The sequence below is a fragment of the Triticum urartu genome, chromosome 5A, assembly GCF_056163025.1.
Source record: "Triticum urartu cultivar PI428250 chromosome 5A, HENAU_Tu73, whole genome shotgun sequence".
Taxonomy (NCBI): domain Eukaryota; kingdom Viridiplantae; phylum Streptophyta; class Magnoliopsida; order Poales; family Poaceae; genus Triticum; species Triticum urartu.
The window spans coordinates 366,811,366-366,831,600 of record NC_141877.1 but is presented as its reverse complement, the minus strand read 5'-3'; the positions used below and the strand labels follow the sequence as shown (position 1 = coordinate 366,831,600).

Here is a 20,235-nt window from a genome sequence, read left to right as displayed (position 1 = left end):
ACTTTCCCATATCCACATATGTCCCAAACCAAAAGTCAAACTCGGCCCCACCGATTTGATCCATCTGGCGCCACCGAGTCCACTTGACATAGCCACTGCCAGAAACCCTAATCAATTCGGTCTCGCCGATGGGATCTCGGTCTCACCGAGATGGGCTTGCAAACTCTCTGTTGCCTGTTGCAACTATTTTGGTCCCATCGAGATAGGCACATCGGTCCCACCGAGTTAGCTTGACCAACTCTCTGTTTTTCTTATTACCAAAATCGATCTCACCGAGTTTGTGTAATCGGTCAAATCAAGATGAGGTTTTACCCTAACCCTAGCACATCGGTCCCACCAAGTTGATCATATCGGTCCCACCGAAATGCCTAACAGTCACATTATGAACTGAATCGGTATGACCGAGTTTTCTGATTTGGTCTCACTGAGTGTAGTAAATTGTGTGTAACGGTTAGATTTTGTGTGGAGACTATATATACCCCTCCACCCTTCCTTCATTAGTAAGGAGAGCCATCAGAACGTGCCTACACTTCAGCATTCATTTTCTGAGAGAGAACCACCTACTCATGTGTTGAGACCAAGATATTCCATTCCAACCATATGAACCTTGATCTCTAGCCTTCCCAAGTTGCTTTCCACTCAAATCATCTTTCCACCAAATACAAATCAGTGGGAGAGAATTGAGTGTTGGGGAGACTATCGTTTGAAGCACAAGAGCAAGGAGTTCATCATCAACACACCATCTATTACCTTTTGGAGAGTGGTGTCTCCTAGATTGGTTAGGTGTCACTTGGAAGCCTCTGTCAAGATTGTGGAGTTGAACCAAGGAGTTTGTACGGGTAAGGAGATCGCCTACTTCGTGAAGATCTACCCTAGTTAGGCAAGTCCTTCATGGGTGATGGCCATGGTGGGATAGACAAGGTTGCTTCTTCGTGGACCCTTCGTGGGTGGAGCCCTCCGTGGACTCGCGCAACCGTTACCCTTCATGGGTTGAAGTCTCCATCAACGTGGATGTACGATAGCACCACCTATCGGAACCACGCCAAAAATCTCTGTGTCTCCAATTGCGTTTGCACACTCCAATCCCATTCCTTTACTTTCTTGCAAATTGCATGATTTACTTTCCGCTGCTTATATACTCTTGCCATGCTTGCTTGAATGTATTGTGAATGTTTAAACTTGTGCTAAAACTCCACCTTAACTTGAAGAAATTAAAAACTGCTACTTTTCTTTGTTAAGAGTCTATTCACCCCCCTCTAGACACATCTTCTCGATCCTTTCAGGTAGCCTTGTCCTTCCACTTGAGGATGCGAATGTCCTCTTTCAGCTTATCGACTTCTCTTTCAAGATCCCAAATTTTGCGGCGCAGTTTGTCCGTATCTTCCTGCACATGGCGAAAAGGGGTGAATTGAACCTTATGGACCTTCATCATATTTGGCAGAGTGGACCTCTTGAACTCCACATTCATGTCTCCTGGTTGATGTAGAGGGAAGTCCTCTTCCTCCCCGCTTGAGTGATCCAGCATCTCCGAATCAGCATCCTCCTCCTCATCTGTTGGCCACTAGTAAGGACCAACATCACCTTAGACCCAAGGATTTGAGGTGTAGTGAGATACATAGCTCTACCCATCCGAATCTTGTAAAGACATTATGGCCTTGGCTTCATGACCTTGCCAGGAAAATAGCCCGAAACAAGAACAAAGGAGAAACTTGCAATACGGTGGTCAAAACATCGGGAAGTATATACAATGAATTTTTATCTTGCAAAACAAATATTTGGGAAGAAACCGGAGTCGAAAAAGTAAACGAGGGGCCCACAAGACATCTGGGCACCCCCAAGGGGTAGGGCGCGCCCTATTGTCTTGTGGTCTCCTTGTGGACCTTCCCAGTTGTTTCCAATTTCCAAATTTTCTAATAATCCAAAACTGACAGAAAACATTTTTATGGAATTTTTGGAGTCGGTTTACTTACGGTATCACATACCTATTCCTTTTCAGGATTCTGGAACGTTCTGGAAGGTCTCTTTTAGATATTCCTCCACTGTGATTGTTTGAATAACATTGGTTTCAACTTTAATGGGGTACCTGGAATATAATGTTTAATTCTTTGCCTATTAACCACCTTCGGACTAGTCCCATCAGCATTACTGATCTTGATGGCTCCAGAACGATAGACCTCCTCGACGATGTATGGCCTTTCCCATTTGGAAAGAAGCTTGCCTGCAAAATGTCTAAAACAAGAATTGTACAATAGAACTTGATCACCGATATTAAATTCTCATTTTTAAATTATTTTATCATGTCATCTTTTAAATTTTTCTTTAAATAACTTGGCATTTTCATAAGCTCGTGTTCTCCACTCATCCAGAGAGCTAATATCAAATAAGCTCTTTTCGCCGGCAAGTTTGAAATCATAATTGAGTTCTTTAATTGCCCAATAAACTTTATATTCTAACTGAGAGATAAATGAAATGCTTTTCCATAGACTATTTTATATGGGCACATACCCATTGGATTGTTATAAGCAGTTTTGTTGCCCACACTGCATCACCAAGTTTCTTAGACGAGTTCTTCCTAGATCTATTAACAGTCTTTTGCAATATTAATTTTATTTCTCTATTGCTTAATTCAACTTCCCCACTAGACTGAGGATGATAAGGTGATGCAATTGTATGGTTTACATCATATTTAACCAAGATTTTATGAAATGCACCATGAATAAAATGTGAACCACCATCAGTCATTAAATATCTAGGAACTCCAAACCTCAGAAAGATAACTTCTTCAAGTATTTTAATAGATGTGTTATGATCAACACTACTGGTTAGAATAGCTTCTACCCATTTAGTAATATAATCAGCATCAACTAAAATATGAGTATACCCATTAGAGAAAGGAAAATGCCCCATACAATCTGACGATTGGATTTATGCATACTTTTTAGAGTATATTCTAGTGCCAAAATCCCTCTTAGCATACCCATCTAGCACTTATTCATGTCTCCAATGCATAGTTTTTGGTATTTACTTGTTTTACCAAATTCGTTGCATACTTTTTACTTTTATTTAGTTTTTCTTTGTTTTGTGGTCTTTGTAGGTGTGTTGATGTGTTCATGGACTTGAGATCATTCATAAAACATGTTCTTCATAAGTTGCTTGGCTTCTTGGCTGCAATTGATCTTCACGCCACAGGCACAACGGGTCATCTAGTTTAGATTAATTCATGGCAAAGCAAACAACCGCGAATTCACATATTTGATCTTTATCTTTGAATTTTATATCTGATCTTTATTACTGTTGCATTGATCTACCCATCGGTGAAAGCTGGCTATAGGCATTCTCAGGTAACGTACGAGATATCCTATTTGATGGAAATAAAGGTTTTAAGTAGTATAGAGATATATTTTCAAAACTGCAAAAGTCGACTTCTTAAGTTAAAAAAATCTGAAAATAAATACAAGTACTTAGAGACCGGACCTGATGGAAATTGCCTCCGTGATTTTGTTTTATTTACTGTATAAGTCCATGATTTTTTTGTGTGTGCAGCTCACACCAAAAAGCATTTCATTATGAAATTTTACAGAAATATAATATACTTGTGTTTTTTTAAGTTCTGTTTGAAAAGTCATAATATGATTTTTGATATATTTCTTCCTCAAAAACCAGGCTTCCGGAGCAAGAAATAGAGCGATTGCTGAAACACGCTGGTGATCATGGCTTGAGCCATACCCACGTTATCCACTTCTATTCTTACACGGACCAGGTTTTCAATTCAGATTATCGCGCGCTCCTCATGTGGTTTTCACAAACCAAAAATGGAGCTTGGTGTGTTCAGAAAAGAAAAAGGAGCCACAAGCCCTGGAGGCTCATCCTTCCACTGACGCCTCGTCGTTGGCGCCACTATCGGCTCCAAAAATGCGCCCTGAATTTACATGCCCCAATACCAATAGCTCCTGAATGTTCATGCAGGCAAAAAAGACGTTTGTCACCCCTATGGTACCCTGCAGCAATACTTTTGATGAACCCTTTATGCAGGCACCAAACAATACTAGCATTTTGATGAACCCTTTATGCAGGCACCAAACAATACTAGCATGACGCTACTTACCACTTGGTATAGAAGCTGGGAGCTAAAACAAAACTGAAACGATTTAGCTACACTTTAGTCGACTGATTCAACTTTAGGTCAATCGATTTTTAGAGGGGTGGGGGGGCTCGTCGGAGTGAAGGAAGGACCAGCCGCAGCAGGGAGGGGGGGGGGGGCGGGGGGGGCTCGCCAGAGAGGCTACCCCACTATCCATCTTAGGATTCAGGATGGGGCGGTGGAGGGGAACGATGGTGGGGCGGTGGCGTGGGGATTCATCAGAGAAAAAACTCGGCGCAGGAGGGCCTAGAGGGATGGCCGGGGCGGCGGCGGACCAGCGGTGGGGAGAGATTTCGGGGAGGGTGGGGCGGCGGTGGCCGGTGGCACGCATGGCGGTCTGGGAAGAAACAGATGTGAGGAAGAAGAGGGTTTAGATGCCACACAATCTTCATCCAACGGCCCACAAATCGATTGACCCTAATTGAAAAAATCAGTTGAAAGTGTAGCCTCACCCAAACTGAAATCTATCGATTTACTCATAAACAAGATCGCCCCTGGAAGATCAGAAAACACCAGATAAACATACTACGCGCTCACTACCTGTCCTATTTTACATCATCATCATACAACTGATGCTACACAAAAAATTATTGGCACGGAGCGACTGGGAAGTAGCTTCCGAGCCAAGCAAAACCATGTTTCCAAAAACGAGTCAGCAAGATTGCAAGTCTTGAGTCCATGACAAAAAAATTTTTTACTTCAAATGGCATCATTATTCCCCAACAGCCCTCTTTCGGGACTTGCGTGGTCGTTCAGAATTCACCACGCTATCTTCGCGGTTCGCAGTTGTGCAATCTTGTACCTTCTGCTCGCTCTTAGTATGATCCCTTGGTTTCCTTTTACCACTGGAAATTTCGAGCAGCACATATTTTATTACTCAAGCTTTGAAAATTGCCGCACAGAACTACCGATTGAAATGGCAGTTTAAAAAATAGCACGGAAGCATGTGTTAGCAAACCAGACCTGCTAATTTCCGATGCGTATTCAGTATCATGTACTGATAGCCAACGCATGCATCCTGTGTGAGGTGGCATCAAAGATCCAGTTATGTGACAATTCATTTCCGTGTCCACCCTATAAATGAGTATCAGGCAAAGGCACGTGATTAGTTTATTTGACTCAAAATACAGTGTCACATGACTATTTGACTAAGAGTAGAGTAACATACAAACTACAAATCGCTTAGTGAATGCTCATATAGTTCTCACATGCAGCTCAATATATTGTGGGGATGAGCTTCAGTCCGTTTCTAATACATTATTTGTTCTGAAGGAATCATAGTGCATGATTAAATAAGCTCAAAGCTAATGCTCCTTATATAGGAAAATACACAGGAGCTCCTGGGTGCTCCACACCCCTATAAAATATTAAATGTAAAAAATACCAAAAAATTCAAAAAACCCTGAAATTTGGGGATATCAAACCTGGGTTCCCAATCTACTTCCGTGTGAAGTTTCGTGAAAAAAATACCCGGAAAGGTATCCATGTCCGAACAAAAATCCATCCAAACATTTTTTTTTCTATACATAGGAATTTTTTGCCTTTTTTGCCACGGATACATTTCCTGGTATTTTTCCACGAAAGTAGATTGGACACCCAAGTTTGATATCGGTATACTGTCAGTTTTTTTTTCAAATTTCTCGGTATTTTTGAACTTAATGTTCATATAAGGGGTGGAGCGCCCAGGTGCTACAAATCCTCTTCCTCCTTATATAGCTCTAGTATCACCATGCTGGTATATAGTTTCATGCATTAAAGAAAGCCATCACCTTGTACACCATCAAACTCCTGATATGTTATTATGGAATGCTATTGTTGAAAGTTCAAAGCAAGGTGGGTTTAGGGGTACCCCCTCATCAGCACAGCAGAGAAAAAATATTAATACGCTACGGTACGCATGTACAACACCAACATATAGCAGTATAAGTAACATAAGCAAAGTAAAAGCTATACAAATATCTAAAATGTGTAGAGTTGCTGGCCAAATTGGAAATAAAACTCCGGGAAAGGCAATTTGAACCAGACAAAAGAGGAACTGGATGAGCCCATACCTTTTAACAGAAAACCGTATCATGCTTCCTTTTTTAATCACATGCCGCTTGTCCGACTGGCTTATAAATTTTCCTCCATGTCCTCTCTGTGAAAGCAATAAACTCTAACTTATTAAAGTGATTGGATGGTGTTTAAAACTACTATATCTACAGAGTTCTCAAGATTGGGAAGTTGTTAATCACATGTTGTGTTCACGAACCCATTCAAGTTGGAAGTATCAGCCATTTTTCTCTACGATGCAATAAATCAAGGCCTGTTCCCACATTTTGGTGTTTACTTTCTTTAGAGACTTCCTAGTCACATGTACCTTTTGATAATGTGAACACCATCCGCTAACTTCTTTTTCTTGTAACAGTTGGCAAAATTGAGTAATAATGGCCGTAATATTTGTCAAAAACGTTCAGAACTGTACACAGTATACTTGCAAGTTCCAACTATTAAAGATCAACACGAAAAGAGATGAAATTTAAGCCATAGGGTTTTATGCACAAGTAAATATGCATTAGCTCTGTTGAGTACAAGCGAATCTGAATGGCTATGCATGGCAATATAACAAACAATTCTTGCAAGGTTCAGTTTCCACATCCATGGGCATCAGCTCTGTTGAGCACAATTTATGAAGCATCCAAACAAGACAAATTAAATTGATAATCAATTACTGAGACTTGAAAAGAGAAGGTTTCATTTATAAAGTTCCATGAAACAAAACAAATATAAGATTCAACACATTATATTAGTATCAGAACAGCTAATTCCTTGATTATCAAGAAAGGTGGATCTTACTCTTTTGAATTTGAATGTCTCAGGGATATCATCTGACATAATGGCTGCTGAGAAAACCCCCAGGACAATGGCATGAATTGATTCCTTGCCAAGCATTTCAACTTTCCCTTCTGAAATTAAAAATAAACAAGCATAAGGCATGCATATTTCAAACTTCATCCGCAATATTTTTTTCAAGGGAAGTTTTTAACAATGCCACTACTCTCAGTTCAAACTGTAATCATACACATCATTGAATATATGTTCACATCTATATACATCATATAGATATGCACATTTTGTAAATGTTCATATTGTTTTCTATAAACTTGGCCAACCTTACAATGTTTGACTTAAGTCAAAGCTAATATGCGGAGTAAATAAAAACGGAGGGAGTATTTTCCTAACTCATATGCTACTCTTTCGGAGAAAAAAGATATGCTCCGAACTCCGAAGGCCACTTGGGAGCAGAAGCTCTAGGTGCTCACTTGAATTGCATCAGAGGCGGAAAGAGATGAGCAAGCAGGCAACACAAGGAAACTGATTCTGCAACGTGCATATCCAAATAAAACATCTTTTAAGCATGTTCTGAGCTGCAAAGGCAGCCAATCTGCACCAAAATAAGCACAAACGGGCAGCTAATGCAATGTAAATTTGACAAGCACAAGCAGGAATCTAGCAACAATAATGGATCCAAATTCTGAGAAGCACAAGTGCAAACACAGTCCATCAGATTATGCAGAATACAATCCATCCATTAGAATAACAGCTGTGACCGAGGGCAATTAGGGGGGGGGGGGGGGGGGATATGGCCAGCTCAGTAAAAATACTTTGAGCTGAGACTAGTGGCATATCAGTGGCATTTTCAGAAATAGCACTGCAGTTATGACATGGTAACAATTGGAGCTGGGACTAGTGCCAGTGTCTATAAATTTCCCTTTCTCTCGATTGAACAAGAGATGACATACAAATTCAGCCATTGAAAAATGCACTGACGCGCTCTACTACAATTGAATGCGCACGATCTCATATAGCTGACGTGCAGATATGAGGTCGTCGAAAGAGCGATGTTGAGAAGAGTTATGTGTTCACCTACCTAGTATCATCTCTGGCTGGGGAGAAAACAGCAGCAGGTTCGCAGTCACCGGTACGCCAAAATATGGTACCAGACCATCCAGGATTTTGGCGTTGATAACCTTTTTCCCGTCTCCGTCAACTTTTCTGTCTTGGTCATCTTCGTTGTCACCTTCGAATTCAACTTCATGTGATAGCAACACGCCATCAAAGCGATCTTCATACCTGAACAGCAATGCCCATTATCCAAGTTGTTCACATGCTGTTTCCCCCGCAAATTTACACCTCTCTACCCAAACCGGCGCCCAAAGATGCACCGTTGCAACGCTATACTGGGGCACGCACGGGGCATCGCGATACCGAGAGAAGGAGCGGTGGGGAGGGTGACGTACGAGAATAGGAGGGTGCTGAGCTGGCGGGAGACGGCGCAGCGGACGTCGGCGGCGTTGGAGGGGTGCACGTACACCGTCAGCTCGGCCGTCGCCTCCCGGAGCGCCTCCATCGCAAGCGGCGGCGGCGGTCGGAGCTTCGGCTCGGGCCGTAGGTGGCCAAGCAAGACGTGGGCGCCGGTGATCTCAGGATTCGGTAGCACCCGTGCGTTCGGCAGCGGGAGGGGGCGGCTCAGGGAGGAGGGAAGGGACTCCGGTGGCGGCCGGAGATGGGGGCAGGTGGCGGCGCCGGTCGGGAGTGAGGAACCCTAACGGGAGATGGTTGTGTCGTTCAGTCGGGGCGGGAGATGGTTTTTCTGGAGCGCTCCCGCGAAGCTGCTGCTGGGAGCCGGCCCAGAAAGGGCTGTTTGTTTGGGTTCCTGTTGGAGCAGCTGCTGGGAGCCCAAACAAAACTACTCTAGTCCTGCCTGTCAAAAAAAAAAGAACTTTGGCTAAAAAAAAACTACTCTAATCCAAGCTCTTGCTTTTTTTTTGAACTTGTGGCACACTTTATTCAACTCAAATAAGGGATACATCAGAAACAAGTTCAGCTAGAATAAACTGTGGAGGATCATTATCCCACGAGATTATAGAATTAGAATCGTAACAACATCTAGCTAACTTGTGTGCCACTTGGTTTGCCCCTCTTGGACAATGAGCATAAGATACTGACCCAATTCTTTGAGCTAATATAAAGCAGTCACTCAAAATCGCCGAATAAGGACTCATAATGTCCACTTCCCCCTTGCATGCTAAGATAATTTCGAGGCAGTCTGATTCAAAAGTGATATTGGGACATCCAAGTTGGTCTGCAAGCATCATACCATTTTTTGCAATGACATCGCCTCGGCGGAAGGGGCATCGAGAAAGCTATGGCACTCGCTGACGATTGCAAGGGTGTGGTAGAAGATATTTAAGAAGGAACCGGTGGCCCTTATGGTGCTCAGGGAGACGGCAAGCCGGAAGATTGGTTTTGACTATTGCCAAAAAAATCGAGAACTTTGAGTCTTGCAATTATGTACACGAGTGCAAGAACTTCAGTTTTGAAGCTCATAATCTTGCTAAGCATGCTAATATGTTAGGTCTAGGCTGCCATGTGTGGTTGGGTCACCCTCATGATCCAGTTCTTGTACTTATGAACATTACCATTACCTAATAAAGCTTGGTGTGATTTCTTACCGCAAAAAAGCTGGATCGCTCTCTCATTAGCTTATCACTCGCTAGCTATATAAAAAAAAAGACTGCTTGCTTGCTAGCACCTATGGTTTAAGAACAAAAACATATTTGTCTCTTATAGATTAAAAAGCATGTACTAAAATGTAAAAAAAGGGTAATTTAAAAAATGTTCGTTCATTTTTAAAAATTTCATGAATTTGAAATATATTCATAAATTTAAAAGGAGTTCGTGCATTTGGAAAAGGTTCAAAAACTTTAAAAAATAATTATTTTGAAAAAAGGTTATGAGTTTTCAAAGAGTTCATAGATTTTTACAAAGATCATGAATTTAAAAAATATTCAATTTGAAATAATTTCTGAATTTTCAAGTTCATGGACTTTTAAAAAGTTCATAAATTTGGAAAATATTTAGTTCAGAAAGTTCACGGGTTTTAAAAAATCATGAATTTAAATAAAGTGAAAATTAAAAAGGAAAGGGAAATAAAGTGACAAAATGAAGAAAATGATTTTAAATTCATGAATAGTTTATTGAAATCTTAAACATTTTTTAATTTGTGTATTTTTGGATTCAGGAACATTTTTAAATTCGTGATTTGTTTTCAAATTGGTTATTTTTTTAATATTTATGAACATATCAATTAAACTGCCTAAAAACACACAATTTAAGCTGAACGATGGCTTGCGCCGATACTTCGTCATGAGGGCCAGGGAAGTACCGGGCGAGCAATTTGTACCCATCAGATAGCTCGTGCGGCCCATTAGGCCGAGCAAGCTCTTATACGCGGTTCAGTGATCAATCGTTAGATCTTCTAAAAAAAAGTGATCAATCGTTAGAGTGAACGCCACCGGCATAGGCATCGTTCCTTCACTTGCTGTTCTTGTTGGTGTGAGCATAGATACATGTAGTTATGTCTGCCATCTTGTGCCCTGCGATCTAGACGATAGTTTTTGCCCTAATTGAGATTTGTCGAGCGTTGATATACGCGAGTTGTCATTGGCTATAATTGTTCCCACTACATGAGTTCATAAGAGTTTTTGCGCCTTTGCCCTTCTCGAACCGATGAGAACATTCATGGAACGATCCTAGCCAAGAAGTTAACGTCTTCAGCAAGCTCTCTGCGATGTTTTGTCTACGAGGCTGGATCCAAGATCACAGTCTCATCGAGTAGGGCTCCACATATTTTCTCGCAATTGGTCACCATGGTCTCAATTTCTCTGGTTATTAGTTGGGCCCAGATGCTTCTTCGTTTTTTGAAACAGAGATAAAAGCTTTGTCTCATTTCTCATTGATTATACTCCCTCCGTACTTAAATATAGGTCTTTCTAAAAATTTCAACAAGTGACTACATATGGAGTAAAATGAGTGAATATACACTCTAAAATATGTCTACATACATTCGTATGTGGTAGTCTATTTGAAATCTTTAAAAAGAGTTATATTTAGGAACGGAGGAAGTAATAATTAAGCAAAAGAGAATTGTTTAGTTAATTAACAAACAATACAAACAAAACCACATACACACAGTTGACCCAACAAACATTCCCAACGTGCAACAATCAATCACAAACCCCCATACTTCTACATCACAAAGGAGAACACCTCGGTCGAAGGCAACAGACACCACCAAAGTGTTTGGATACTTCTTGCAAGTGTTCTTTTGACATCCACTGATGGGTGCCCTGCCCAGCGACTTGACTGGGAAGATCCAAAAGATATTTAAAGAGGCAAAAAACACTGCACGTGTGCATGCCAAACTATCCAAAAAAGAGAGCACGTTCTTCAACCAAGCCATCAATGAGAATCTGTTCCAGAAGCAAAAAGAAAATAACAGCACTATCTGAGCAACGCAATATGTAAGTACACAAAGAATCAACGAATTTTGATTATGTAAAGGGCAATGCTTCTATCAGTTTATTCTTTCCATGGCTACACAAGGATAACAGAAACGAGAGGCCAAAGACAGAAACACCATATATACCACAAAGAATCAGGAATTCTTGATCAGCAGAAGGACTTCTTCCCGCCAACAAAAAAAAGAGCAGAAGGATACTTCTGCCTTTTACTTTGTATGATCATCAGGCCACCTCTCCCTCCTACTGGAAAATGTTTCCAGTGGTGAGCACAATTAGCTCCACTGGTCGGAAGATGTGACTTGGTGTCGTGTTCATTTTCTGCGCTTCCTCCGCTTTCACTTCAACTTCTCAACTGCAGCAGCTGGCTTCTCAAGCTGTACTCCCTCATCTATGTAACGGGCAATTTTCAAGAAACCAGTTAGATATTTCCGTGGTAAAGATAGGATCGCACAAGAACATGATGTATATTCCGAGCAGCGTGCAAGTAAATTCATTTAAATTTGTACCTGCATATGGTGTGCTTGATTTAGTAGATTCCCGCACTCTTCTATCAAGTCCCTTTCACTAGTGATTATTTGTGCAAGTTTGGAGGCCACACCATCAACTTCTTCAACCTATATGAGAAGAGCAAAATGAGATTGCATCAATATAACAAGAATAGCTCAAAATGATACTGCCTCCAATTCAAAATGCAACTCATTTAGAATTCGTACCAGTCAAGACATTTTACATTTGGCCATCTATAAAGGAAATTACTTGCGCGTCTAAAATTCCAGATTGATATAAGTAGACATTTATAATGCTGGGAAAACTTCTGGTGTTCCAGGTTTCAAACAGATATGACTGCGTTGGATATTTCTTACAAGTATACAGGTTTAAAAAACAAATGACACCAGCCTCCCTTGGTATTTCTTATAGAAAGGCAACGGCATGCTGGCATCATTGGACACTAGCACAGCTAGCCAACGAAGCGACTCACAGTTATCCCAACGAAGCGACTCACAGTTATCAAGTACATTAGCTTTGGGCGAATACATGTTCACTTTGGAGTATGGACATATCTTAGTGTGAACTTTCAATTGTCAATCAAATGAACATGGATTTGTATGCTTAGCATAATCGCAAATAAAGCTTCCTACTTGTGTTTAGAGTTAGAATTGAATTTGGATGGTGGTGAACTTCACAACCTCCATCCACCACAATATAGTTGTTTGATACTGAATATGTTCTCACATAGAAGATCAATATGCAGATTTTTTTTTCAATCAGCTATAAGATATACTCCCTCCAATCCAAAATAAGTGTCGCAGTTTTGAGCCGGGGTTAATTCAAAACTGCGACACATTTAGTAAACACAATTTAAAAGAATCATTTCAAAAAAGTAACATATCTAGGCATGACAGCTATTTGATAGTTTTCTCACCTTTGGTAATAAATTTCGAACAAGAGGCGACGCCGGCTCCAGTAGTTGCGCAGCAGAGTTAAGAACTTCCGAGATTTCCTCATAGTTTGCCTGCAAGGAGTAGTCTTAGAACATAATATTTTATCTGCATCATGAACATATTTTGGTGCCATCTATGCCTGGAATGTGACATTAAAGCAAAATCTTACCCGAACACCCCCAATTATAGGCAGCCTTAGTGAGGCGTTATGCAGCGCAGATGTTGCCCCTGTCAAGCAGCTGGAATAATCCTCCTCAACATCACTCCATCGATCCAAATACGGCACCTGACATTTTTGCAAATGAACAAATTAATTTTTGATAGAGCATATGTTCTCACATACTAGAAGATAAATACACACTTGATATTCTCTATTTCCCACTATGTATGCTGATTATTATTTTTATTTTGAACAACAAATTTACACATAAATCATCCTAAGTGTGCCGATGCTAGTGCACACACGTAATATCCATTGGGCACATATTGAATGTAGTTGTAGGTTAAAATCTCAGTACTCCATTGGGAGTAGAATTGACAACATATAATTTAGTGTCATACTTCAGTTGGTTCGTAGTAGGACAAACTGAGATCAAAACAGTTAAGGTGGTGATGCTGAGTCATGTCCCTTCTATGGCTTCATCTCATGCGAGTGAGGAAATGAATTCGTTCATGTGACACACACAATTTAAACATTTTGATAGCTCAACTTGGATAGCGAGAGATTTATCTAAAATAGCCTATACGACACTTCATACACAGAAAGCAAAATGTGCCAAATTTTTTGTTACCTGACCACCAAAAATTGAGCACAATCTCTGATCCCTCTTGATCTTCTCAGCCTCTGCCCTCTTATCAGCGACTGATTCTCGTAGCCCAGCAATTCTCTCAGCCAGTCCGAACAGGGAGTTCTTCACACGCAACAAAATGAAAACAATAACAACATCAGCATCTCAGTTCAAATTGTGGAGATCAAACTACATCCTCTGTCACGGTAAAAAGGCCTCACCTCCGCCGCAGCAGCCTTGGCCCTGGCCGCCTCTGCCCCCCGGGCGTTCAGAAACCTGTACTGAACGTAGCGGTTGTCCAGCAGCCGCAGCTGGTGCACGTCCTCCTGCTTCCCGGCAACCTTTCTCCCCCCAATGACCGCCGCCTTCTTCATCTCCGCTAGTTTCGTCCCATGTGGCTGCGGTGGCCTTGGCGCCGCCATCACCTTCGCCGCCGGAGCCGGGCAGCTCGAGAGAGCCGAATTAAGCGATCGGTGGCACAGTGGGATGGCCGCCCCGCGCGTGGACCCGCCCGACTCAGGAACCGACGACCGGAGCTCCGACGACAGGCGCCCGCCGCGGCAGGACGCCGGGCCGAGCAGCGGCGGGCTCTCGCAGGGCGCGGCGGGCACCAGGATCCCATCAGGCTCGGAGAAGTCGGTCAGGGTGGAGGAGGTGTCCGTGGAGCTGCAGGACGCGGCGTCGTCCGCGGAGGAGGGGCAGGATGAGGCGCGCGCGGGCGTGGGGGGGCGCGGGTAGCCCCTGCGCCCCGTGGACGGGGCCGGCCCGCTGGACGCGCGGGGCAGGATCCTGGGGGGCGGGGCGCCGGCGGCGGAGGAGGAGACGGAGGCCCGCGGGTTGGCGCCGATTTCGCCGAACAGCTTCTGCACGGCTCGCCTGCGGGTGGAGGGCGGGACGAGCGGGGGCTGGTTCTCGTTGGCGAAGGGCGTGGCGACGCGCGTGTGGGCGCGCGGCGACGGAGTGGGCGAGGATGCGCGCGACGAGGAGGTGGAGAGGCGCGGGGAGGACGAGGCGGAGGAGGAGAGGGCGGCGGGGGTGGGGGTGGAGAGGTATCTGGAGCTGACCTCCCGCGCGCGGCGGCGCGGGCGGGGCGCGGCGGTGTGGAGCGGCGGCGGGGGCGGGGGCAGGTCGGCGGCTGCCGCCGGGTGCGGCGACGCGGAGGCGGCGGCCATGGGGGGCGGGGATCGGATTCGATCGGAGCGGAGGCGGAGGGGGAGTAAATAGCCGTTGAGGCGTAATGAGATGGATTTTCAGGGTGGGAGGGGATGAGAGGAGCGTAACGGCTAGTTCGGGGAAGGGGGGGCGGGTCTGGGTTTAATACGGCCGGCGTGGAAGGGCGTTTAACGGTAGGCACGCAAGGCGGAGGAGGAGGGGGGTTTGTTTCCACTGGGAGGTGGGCCCACAGAGGTTTTTGTCTCTGTATGTTACGATGATCGCCGATGGATGAATCGTGAATGGATGATGGCGGTGTCGAGGGAGAAACAAGGCCGGCAGATCAACATCATTCCACCACTCCACATTATCTCTCGTGTGGATAAGTTACCCAATGATTCAGCTCTTCAAACTTTCCTTTTGGGAGAATTCAACCCCGAAACTTAGAGCATTTCCAACAGCAGTCTTAAAATAGGGTTGCCCAACTTCGACCCAAAAACGAGCTCCAACAACATCCTGAAACGTATATACTTGTGGTCTCATTTTAGAGGTGCCTAAAATATCTGGGCCGAATGATGCATACTTGGATCATGAAGCCGGCTGCCCAAACGCAAAAACGGGTGCAACTTGTGTGCCGCGCGCAGTGAAACCTCCAGAGAATACCCTCATGCGCGCGTGAAACCCTAGACACCACTCACCCACGCGTCTTGATCCACCCCCTCCCTCCCGCCCCGCCGCCTCTCTCAGCCTCTCTTCACGCCGCCGAATCCGGCAGCCCATGCCCCGATGCCACCAAATTTAGCCACTGTCAAACGTCGTCGTCGTCGTCGATCCACCCCCCCCCCCTCTCTCTCCGCCCGCCAGTGCCGCTGTTTCCGCGGCCAATGTATGTCATCGCGTCGCCGACCGAGGAACTCCACCGGCTTCCACGACGTTCGTCTGCATGACTCCAGCTGTTTCTCGGTCGGGTTCATGCACGACAGCGATAGTACTAGCTCGGCACGTATGACGAGCCGGACGTCGCCACCCGCACTTTCAAGAAGGCGTGTTGGTGACTAGGCCGGCCAAAGCGGGTTTTGAACTTCCCGGAGATGGGGACTCGGACCGATGTGGAATTCATCATCTCGAGATCAAGATGGTGACCGTCACGGAAAAGGAAACAAGAGGAAGTTCGGGGAGGGGGGGGGGACAAATGGTAAAACATGTGGACTTGAGGGGGGGGGGCCATAAGCACACATCGCTCTGCCACTACACCCTACCTTTGTTTGAATGTTTTCTCTCATGCGTGAGTTGAGTGATTACAGAGGATTTGTCTTGCATGTAGATTTGAGCGAATCTGTCTATGTCTCACGCCCTTATTATAACTTTATTTGAAAAGGGGAATGGGAGTTTAATGTAGGGAGTTTTGAGATTAGACTTGGGATGAGCGAAAGTACATTTCTACACTGGTGTGAACAGTAACATAAAAAAATAGAAAAAATATTCAAAAAATTCTGAAATTTTTTTATGACATACTTTCACAAATGTTTGTTGCGCATGCAAAAATTTCATTACGAAATCACATTTGTGGAAGGCATGCCGAAAAAACAAAATCAGAGCTCCAAAATGCTTTTGTAAGTAATATTTTCAGAGCATCGATTTTGTTTTTTTTACCATACCTTCCACCAATGTGATTTTGCGACGAAATTTTGCGTGCACAACAAACATTTATGAAAGTATGTCACAAAAAAAATTCAGAATTTTTTGAATTATATTTAAATTTATTTGATGTTACTGTTCACACCAGGAGCATTTGCTCCTGGGTGTAGAAACTCAACGTCCTGGGATGAGTCATTTTATTCCCAATCCCTTGTTTGGCACATAATGAAAATTATGTGTGAGAGTTTGAGGAGAAAATATATTCCCGCATTTGGTTTGTGAGAATTGACAAGGGAATTTAACGTAAGTTATGATGAAGGGTTAAGATTGACTCACTAAAACAATTCCCTTCCAACTCTGATGTGACGGCGGCCCGATCTTTCGATGAGAGTGGGAATAACTATCGATTTGGTGGATTTTGACCTTGACGATCCGGCTATACCGTACCCGACGATATGCCTCGACAATCGCTAAACCAATCTCCAATGGTTATTGACCTTGCCGTAGGCACGATCAACCTGAACAACAAGGTTCGAGTTCCTGCAAGCAACCGAAGAACATGCAAGAACAGAGGTGAATTGCAACTGAAATTGCGGATGAAAAATTAAGCACATGAACTAGATCAAAATTTGGGGTTCCATTGTGGATCTGACAAGGCGGTAGTCCTACACGTCTCGTAGATGTGAATTGTAGCGAAAGCTAGATAATACAATAAAATCCGAGTCTAAACCTAGATGAACGCTAACTATTTATTAAGTCCGTACGGCCGCCGCCTAGGAGCTGCGCGTTGACGTGTCCAACACCGCTACGATTTGAAGGAAAAAATAATCATCATCAGGCCGGCCCACATGTAGATAGAATATTGTATGGTTTCCTTCCTTATTTGATGAGGTGGGCTTGTGTGTACGTGGCTTCCTCCTTCTCTCCTTTTGCATGTACGTAGCATGGAGCATAGATGGTTCGATTGGTTCTTGCATGCAATAGTGCTCCTGCTGGTGTAGTCAACGTGCAACATTTTCCATCTCCTGGCTTTATATTACTTTCTCTCGTAAAATCTTCAACACCTTCGTTTCTGGGTACAAGTAAATCGGAACATGAGCGTAATATCATATTCTCGTCAGCTAAATCATATGTATAAATGAGCGATAGTACCTGGCCATTTATCTGTCTCATACGGGCTCTAGTCATAGGTCCCGACGGAATTGATGAAGGAGTCGCGGCGGGTTTAACGGCAGAAGAGATGTCCTCATCATCCCCCCCTTCTTGAATCGAAGTCGTCCTCGACGGTATCTCATCGTCCTCACCCAAATAAGGCTTTAAATTTGCAACGTTAAAGGTGGGACTAACCCGAAATTCTGCAGGCAAATCAAGCTTATATGCATTCTCGTTAATTTTTTCAAGCACTTTAAAAGGTCCATCTGCACGAGGCATTAACTTTGACTTTCTTAAATCAGGGAAGCGGTCTTTTCGCAAATGTAACCATACTAAATCACCTGGTTCAAACACAATACTTTTCCTACCCTAACAACCAGCAAGTTTATATTGGCATTCATGCGTTCAATATTTTTCTTAGTCATCTCATGCATTTTCAATACTATCTCAACACGTTCTTTAGCATCAAGGTTTACCTTCTCCGAAGATGGAATAGGTAATAAATCAATAGGCGCACGAGGTTTAAATCCATAAACAATCTCAAAAGGGCATAACTTTGTGGTAGAATGAACTAAACGATTATAAGCAAACTCTACATGAGGTAAACATTCTTCCCACATTTTTAAGTTCTTTTTCAAAACAGCCCTAAGCATAGTAGACAATGTTCGATTAACCACTTCAGTTTGACCATCTGTTTGAGGATGACATGTAGTACTAAATAAAAGCTTAGTCCCCAATTGTGTCCACAACACCCTCCAAAAGTGGCTAAGAAATTTTGTGTCACGGTCTGAAACAATTGTATTTGGCACCCCATGTAAACGAACTACTTCTTTAAAGAACAAATCAGCAATGTGAGTAGCTGTTGGGGAACGTTGCAGAAAACAAAAAATTTCCGACGTTTTACCAAGATCCATCTATGAGTTCATCTAGCAACGAGTGATCGGATTGCATCTACATACCTTTGTAGATCACGCGTGGAAGCGTTCAAAGAACGGGGATGAGGAAGTCGTACTCGACGTGATCCAAATCACCGGAGATCCTAGCGCCGAACGGACGGCACCTTCGCGTTCAACACACATACGGTCAGTGTGATGTCTCCTCCTTCTTGATCTAGTAAGGGGGAAGGAGAGGTTGAGGAAGATGGCTCCAGCAGCAGCACGACGGCGTGGTGGTGGTGGAGCAGCAGTACTCCGGCAGGGCTTCGCCAAGCTCGTGACGGAGGAGGAGATGTGTTGGGGAGGGGAGGGGCTGCGCCTTGGATGTGCTCTGCAGCCCTCCCCTCACCCCTCTATTTATAGGGGAAGGGGAAGGGGGCCGGCCCCCTCTAGATGAGATCTAGAGGGGGGGGGGCGGCGGCCAAGGGGAGGGGGGCTTGCCCCCCAAGCAAGGGGGCGCCCCCCTTAGGGTTCCCCCAACCCTAGGCGCATGGGCCCTAGGGGGAGTGGTGCCCCAACCCACTTTGGGCTGGATCCCTTCCTCATACAGCCCATAAGGCCCTCCGGGAGAGGTGACCCCTCCCGGTGGACCCCCGGAACCCCTCCGGTGGCCCCGGTACAATACCGATATGCCCCCGAACCTTTCCGGTGACCGTATGACAACTTCCCATATATAATTCTTTACCTCCGGATTATTCCGGAACTCCTCGTGATGTCCAGGATCTCATCTGGGACTCCGAACAACTTTCGGATTACTGCATACTCATATCTATACAACCCTAGCGTCACCGAACCTTAAGTGTGTAGACCCTACGGGTTCGGGAGACAAGCAGACATGACCGAGACGACTCTCTGGTCAATAACCAACAGCGGGATCTGGATACCCATGTTGGATCCCACATGCTCCTCGATGATCTCATCGGATGAACCATGATGTCGAGGACCTAATCAATCCCGTACTCAATTCCCTTTGTCAATCGGTACGTTACTTGCCCGAGACTCGATCGTCGGTATCCCAATACCTTGTGCAGTCTCGTTACCGGCAAGTCACTTTACTCGTACCGTAATGCATGATCCCGTGATCAACCACTTGATCACATTGAGCTCATTATGATGATGCATTACTGAGTGGGCCCAGAGATACCTCTCCGTCATACGGAGTGACAAATCCCAGTCTCGATTCGTGCCAACCCAACAGACACTTTCGGAGATACCTGTAATGTACCTTTATAGTCACCCAGTTACGTTGTGACATTTGGCACACCAATGGCACTCCTATGGTATCTGGGAGTTGCACAATCTCATAGTCTAAGGAAATGATACTTGACATCCAGAAAAGCTACAGCAAACGAACTACATGATCTTTGTGCTATGCTTAGGTTTGGGTCTTGTCCATCACATCATTCTCCTAATGATGTGATCCCGTTATCAATGACATCCCCATGTCCATAGCCAGGAAACCATGACTATATGTTGATCAACGAGCTAGTCAACTAGAGGCTCACTAGGGACACATTATGGTCTATGTATTCACACATGTATTACGATTTCCGGACAATACAATTATAGCATGAATAATAGACAATTATCATGAACAAGGAAATATAATAATCATTTTATTATTGCCTCTAGGGCATATTT

At 44.1% G+C, this 20,235-nt stretch overlaps 2 protein-coding genes across 3 annotated transcripts; both read right to left on the bottom strand.

The window, feature by feature from the left end:
• Positions 1–4,581: 4,581 nt before the first annotated feature.
• On the bottom strand, positions 4,582–8,805 carry LOC125508970 (DNA-directed RNA polymerase). Its single transcript, XM_048673793.2, has 6 exons — positions 8,422–8,805; positions 8,052–8,254; positions 6,977–7,086; positions 6,193–6,278; positions 5,105–5,215; positions 4,582–4,986 (listed from the first exon to the last, which is right to left on the bottom strand). Exons 1-6 carry the CDS (start codon positions 8,529–8,531, stop codon positions 4,854–4,856), a joined length of 753 nt encoding a protein of 250 aa, XP_048529750.2. The 5' UTR covers positions 8,532–8,805; the 3' UTR covers positions 4,582–4,853.
• Positions 8,806–11,133: 2,328 nt separating this feature from the next.
• LOC125555984 (uncharacterized) lies at positions 11,134–14,988 on the bottom strand. Of its 2 annotated transcripts, XR_015604670.1 has the most exons (7): positions 13,939–14,988; positions 13,721–13,840; positions 13,099–13,215; positions 12,911–13,000; positions 11,994–12,101; positions 11,613–11,875; positions 11,134–11,436 (listed from the first exon to the last, which is right to left on the bottom strand). XR_015604670.1 is itself a non-coding variant. In XM_048718788.2 (6 exons), the coding sequence occupies exons 1-6, from the start codon at positions 14,887–14,889 to the stop codon at positions 11,828–11,830; spliced, it is 1,434 nt and encodes a 477-aa protein (XP_048574745.1). In that variant the 5' UTR covers positions 14,890–14,988; the 3' UTR covers positions 11,445–11,827. The 2 variants fall into 2 exon arrangements, 1 of the variants encoding a protein (XP_048574745.1); XM_048718788.2 differs by lacking the exon at positions 11,134–11,436 and having other exon boundaries at positions 11,445–11,875.
• Positions 14,989–20,235: the final 5,247 nt, after the last annotated feature.

What these genes read in the sequence shown, in the direction of transcription:
- LOC125508970 (XM_048673793.2), bottom strand. Translation starts at nt 8,531, where the DNA reads ATGGAGGCGCTCCGGGAGGCGACGGCCGAGCTGACGGTGTACGTGCAC. An exon ending in CCAGCCAGAGATGATACTAG is followed by an intron (nt 7,087 to 8,051) that starts GTAGGTGAACAC and finishes TTTTAATTTCAG; the next exon opens with AAGGGAAAGTTGAAATGCTT. An exon ending in ATACGGTTTTCTGTTAAAAG is followed by an intron (nt 5,216 to 6,192) that starts GTATGGGCTCAT and finishes ACTCATTTATAG; the next exon opens with GGTGGACACGGAAATGAATT.
- LOC125555984 (XM_048718788.2), bottom strand. Translation starts at nt 14,889, where the DNA reads ATGGCCGCCGCCTCCGCGTCGCCGCACCCGGCGGCAGCCGCCGACCTG. An exon ending in CCAAGGCTGCTGCGGCGGAG is followed by an intron (nt 13,841 to 13,938) that starts GTGAGGCCTTTT and finishes TTGCGTGTGAAG; the next exon opens with AACTCCCTGTTCGGACTGGC. An exon ending in ATCAAGCACACCATATGCAG is followed by an intron (nt 11,876 to 11,993) that starts GTACAAATTTAA and finishes CCCGTTACATAG; the next exon opens with ATGAGGGAGTACAGCTTGAG.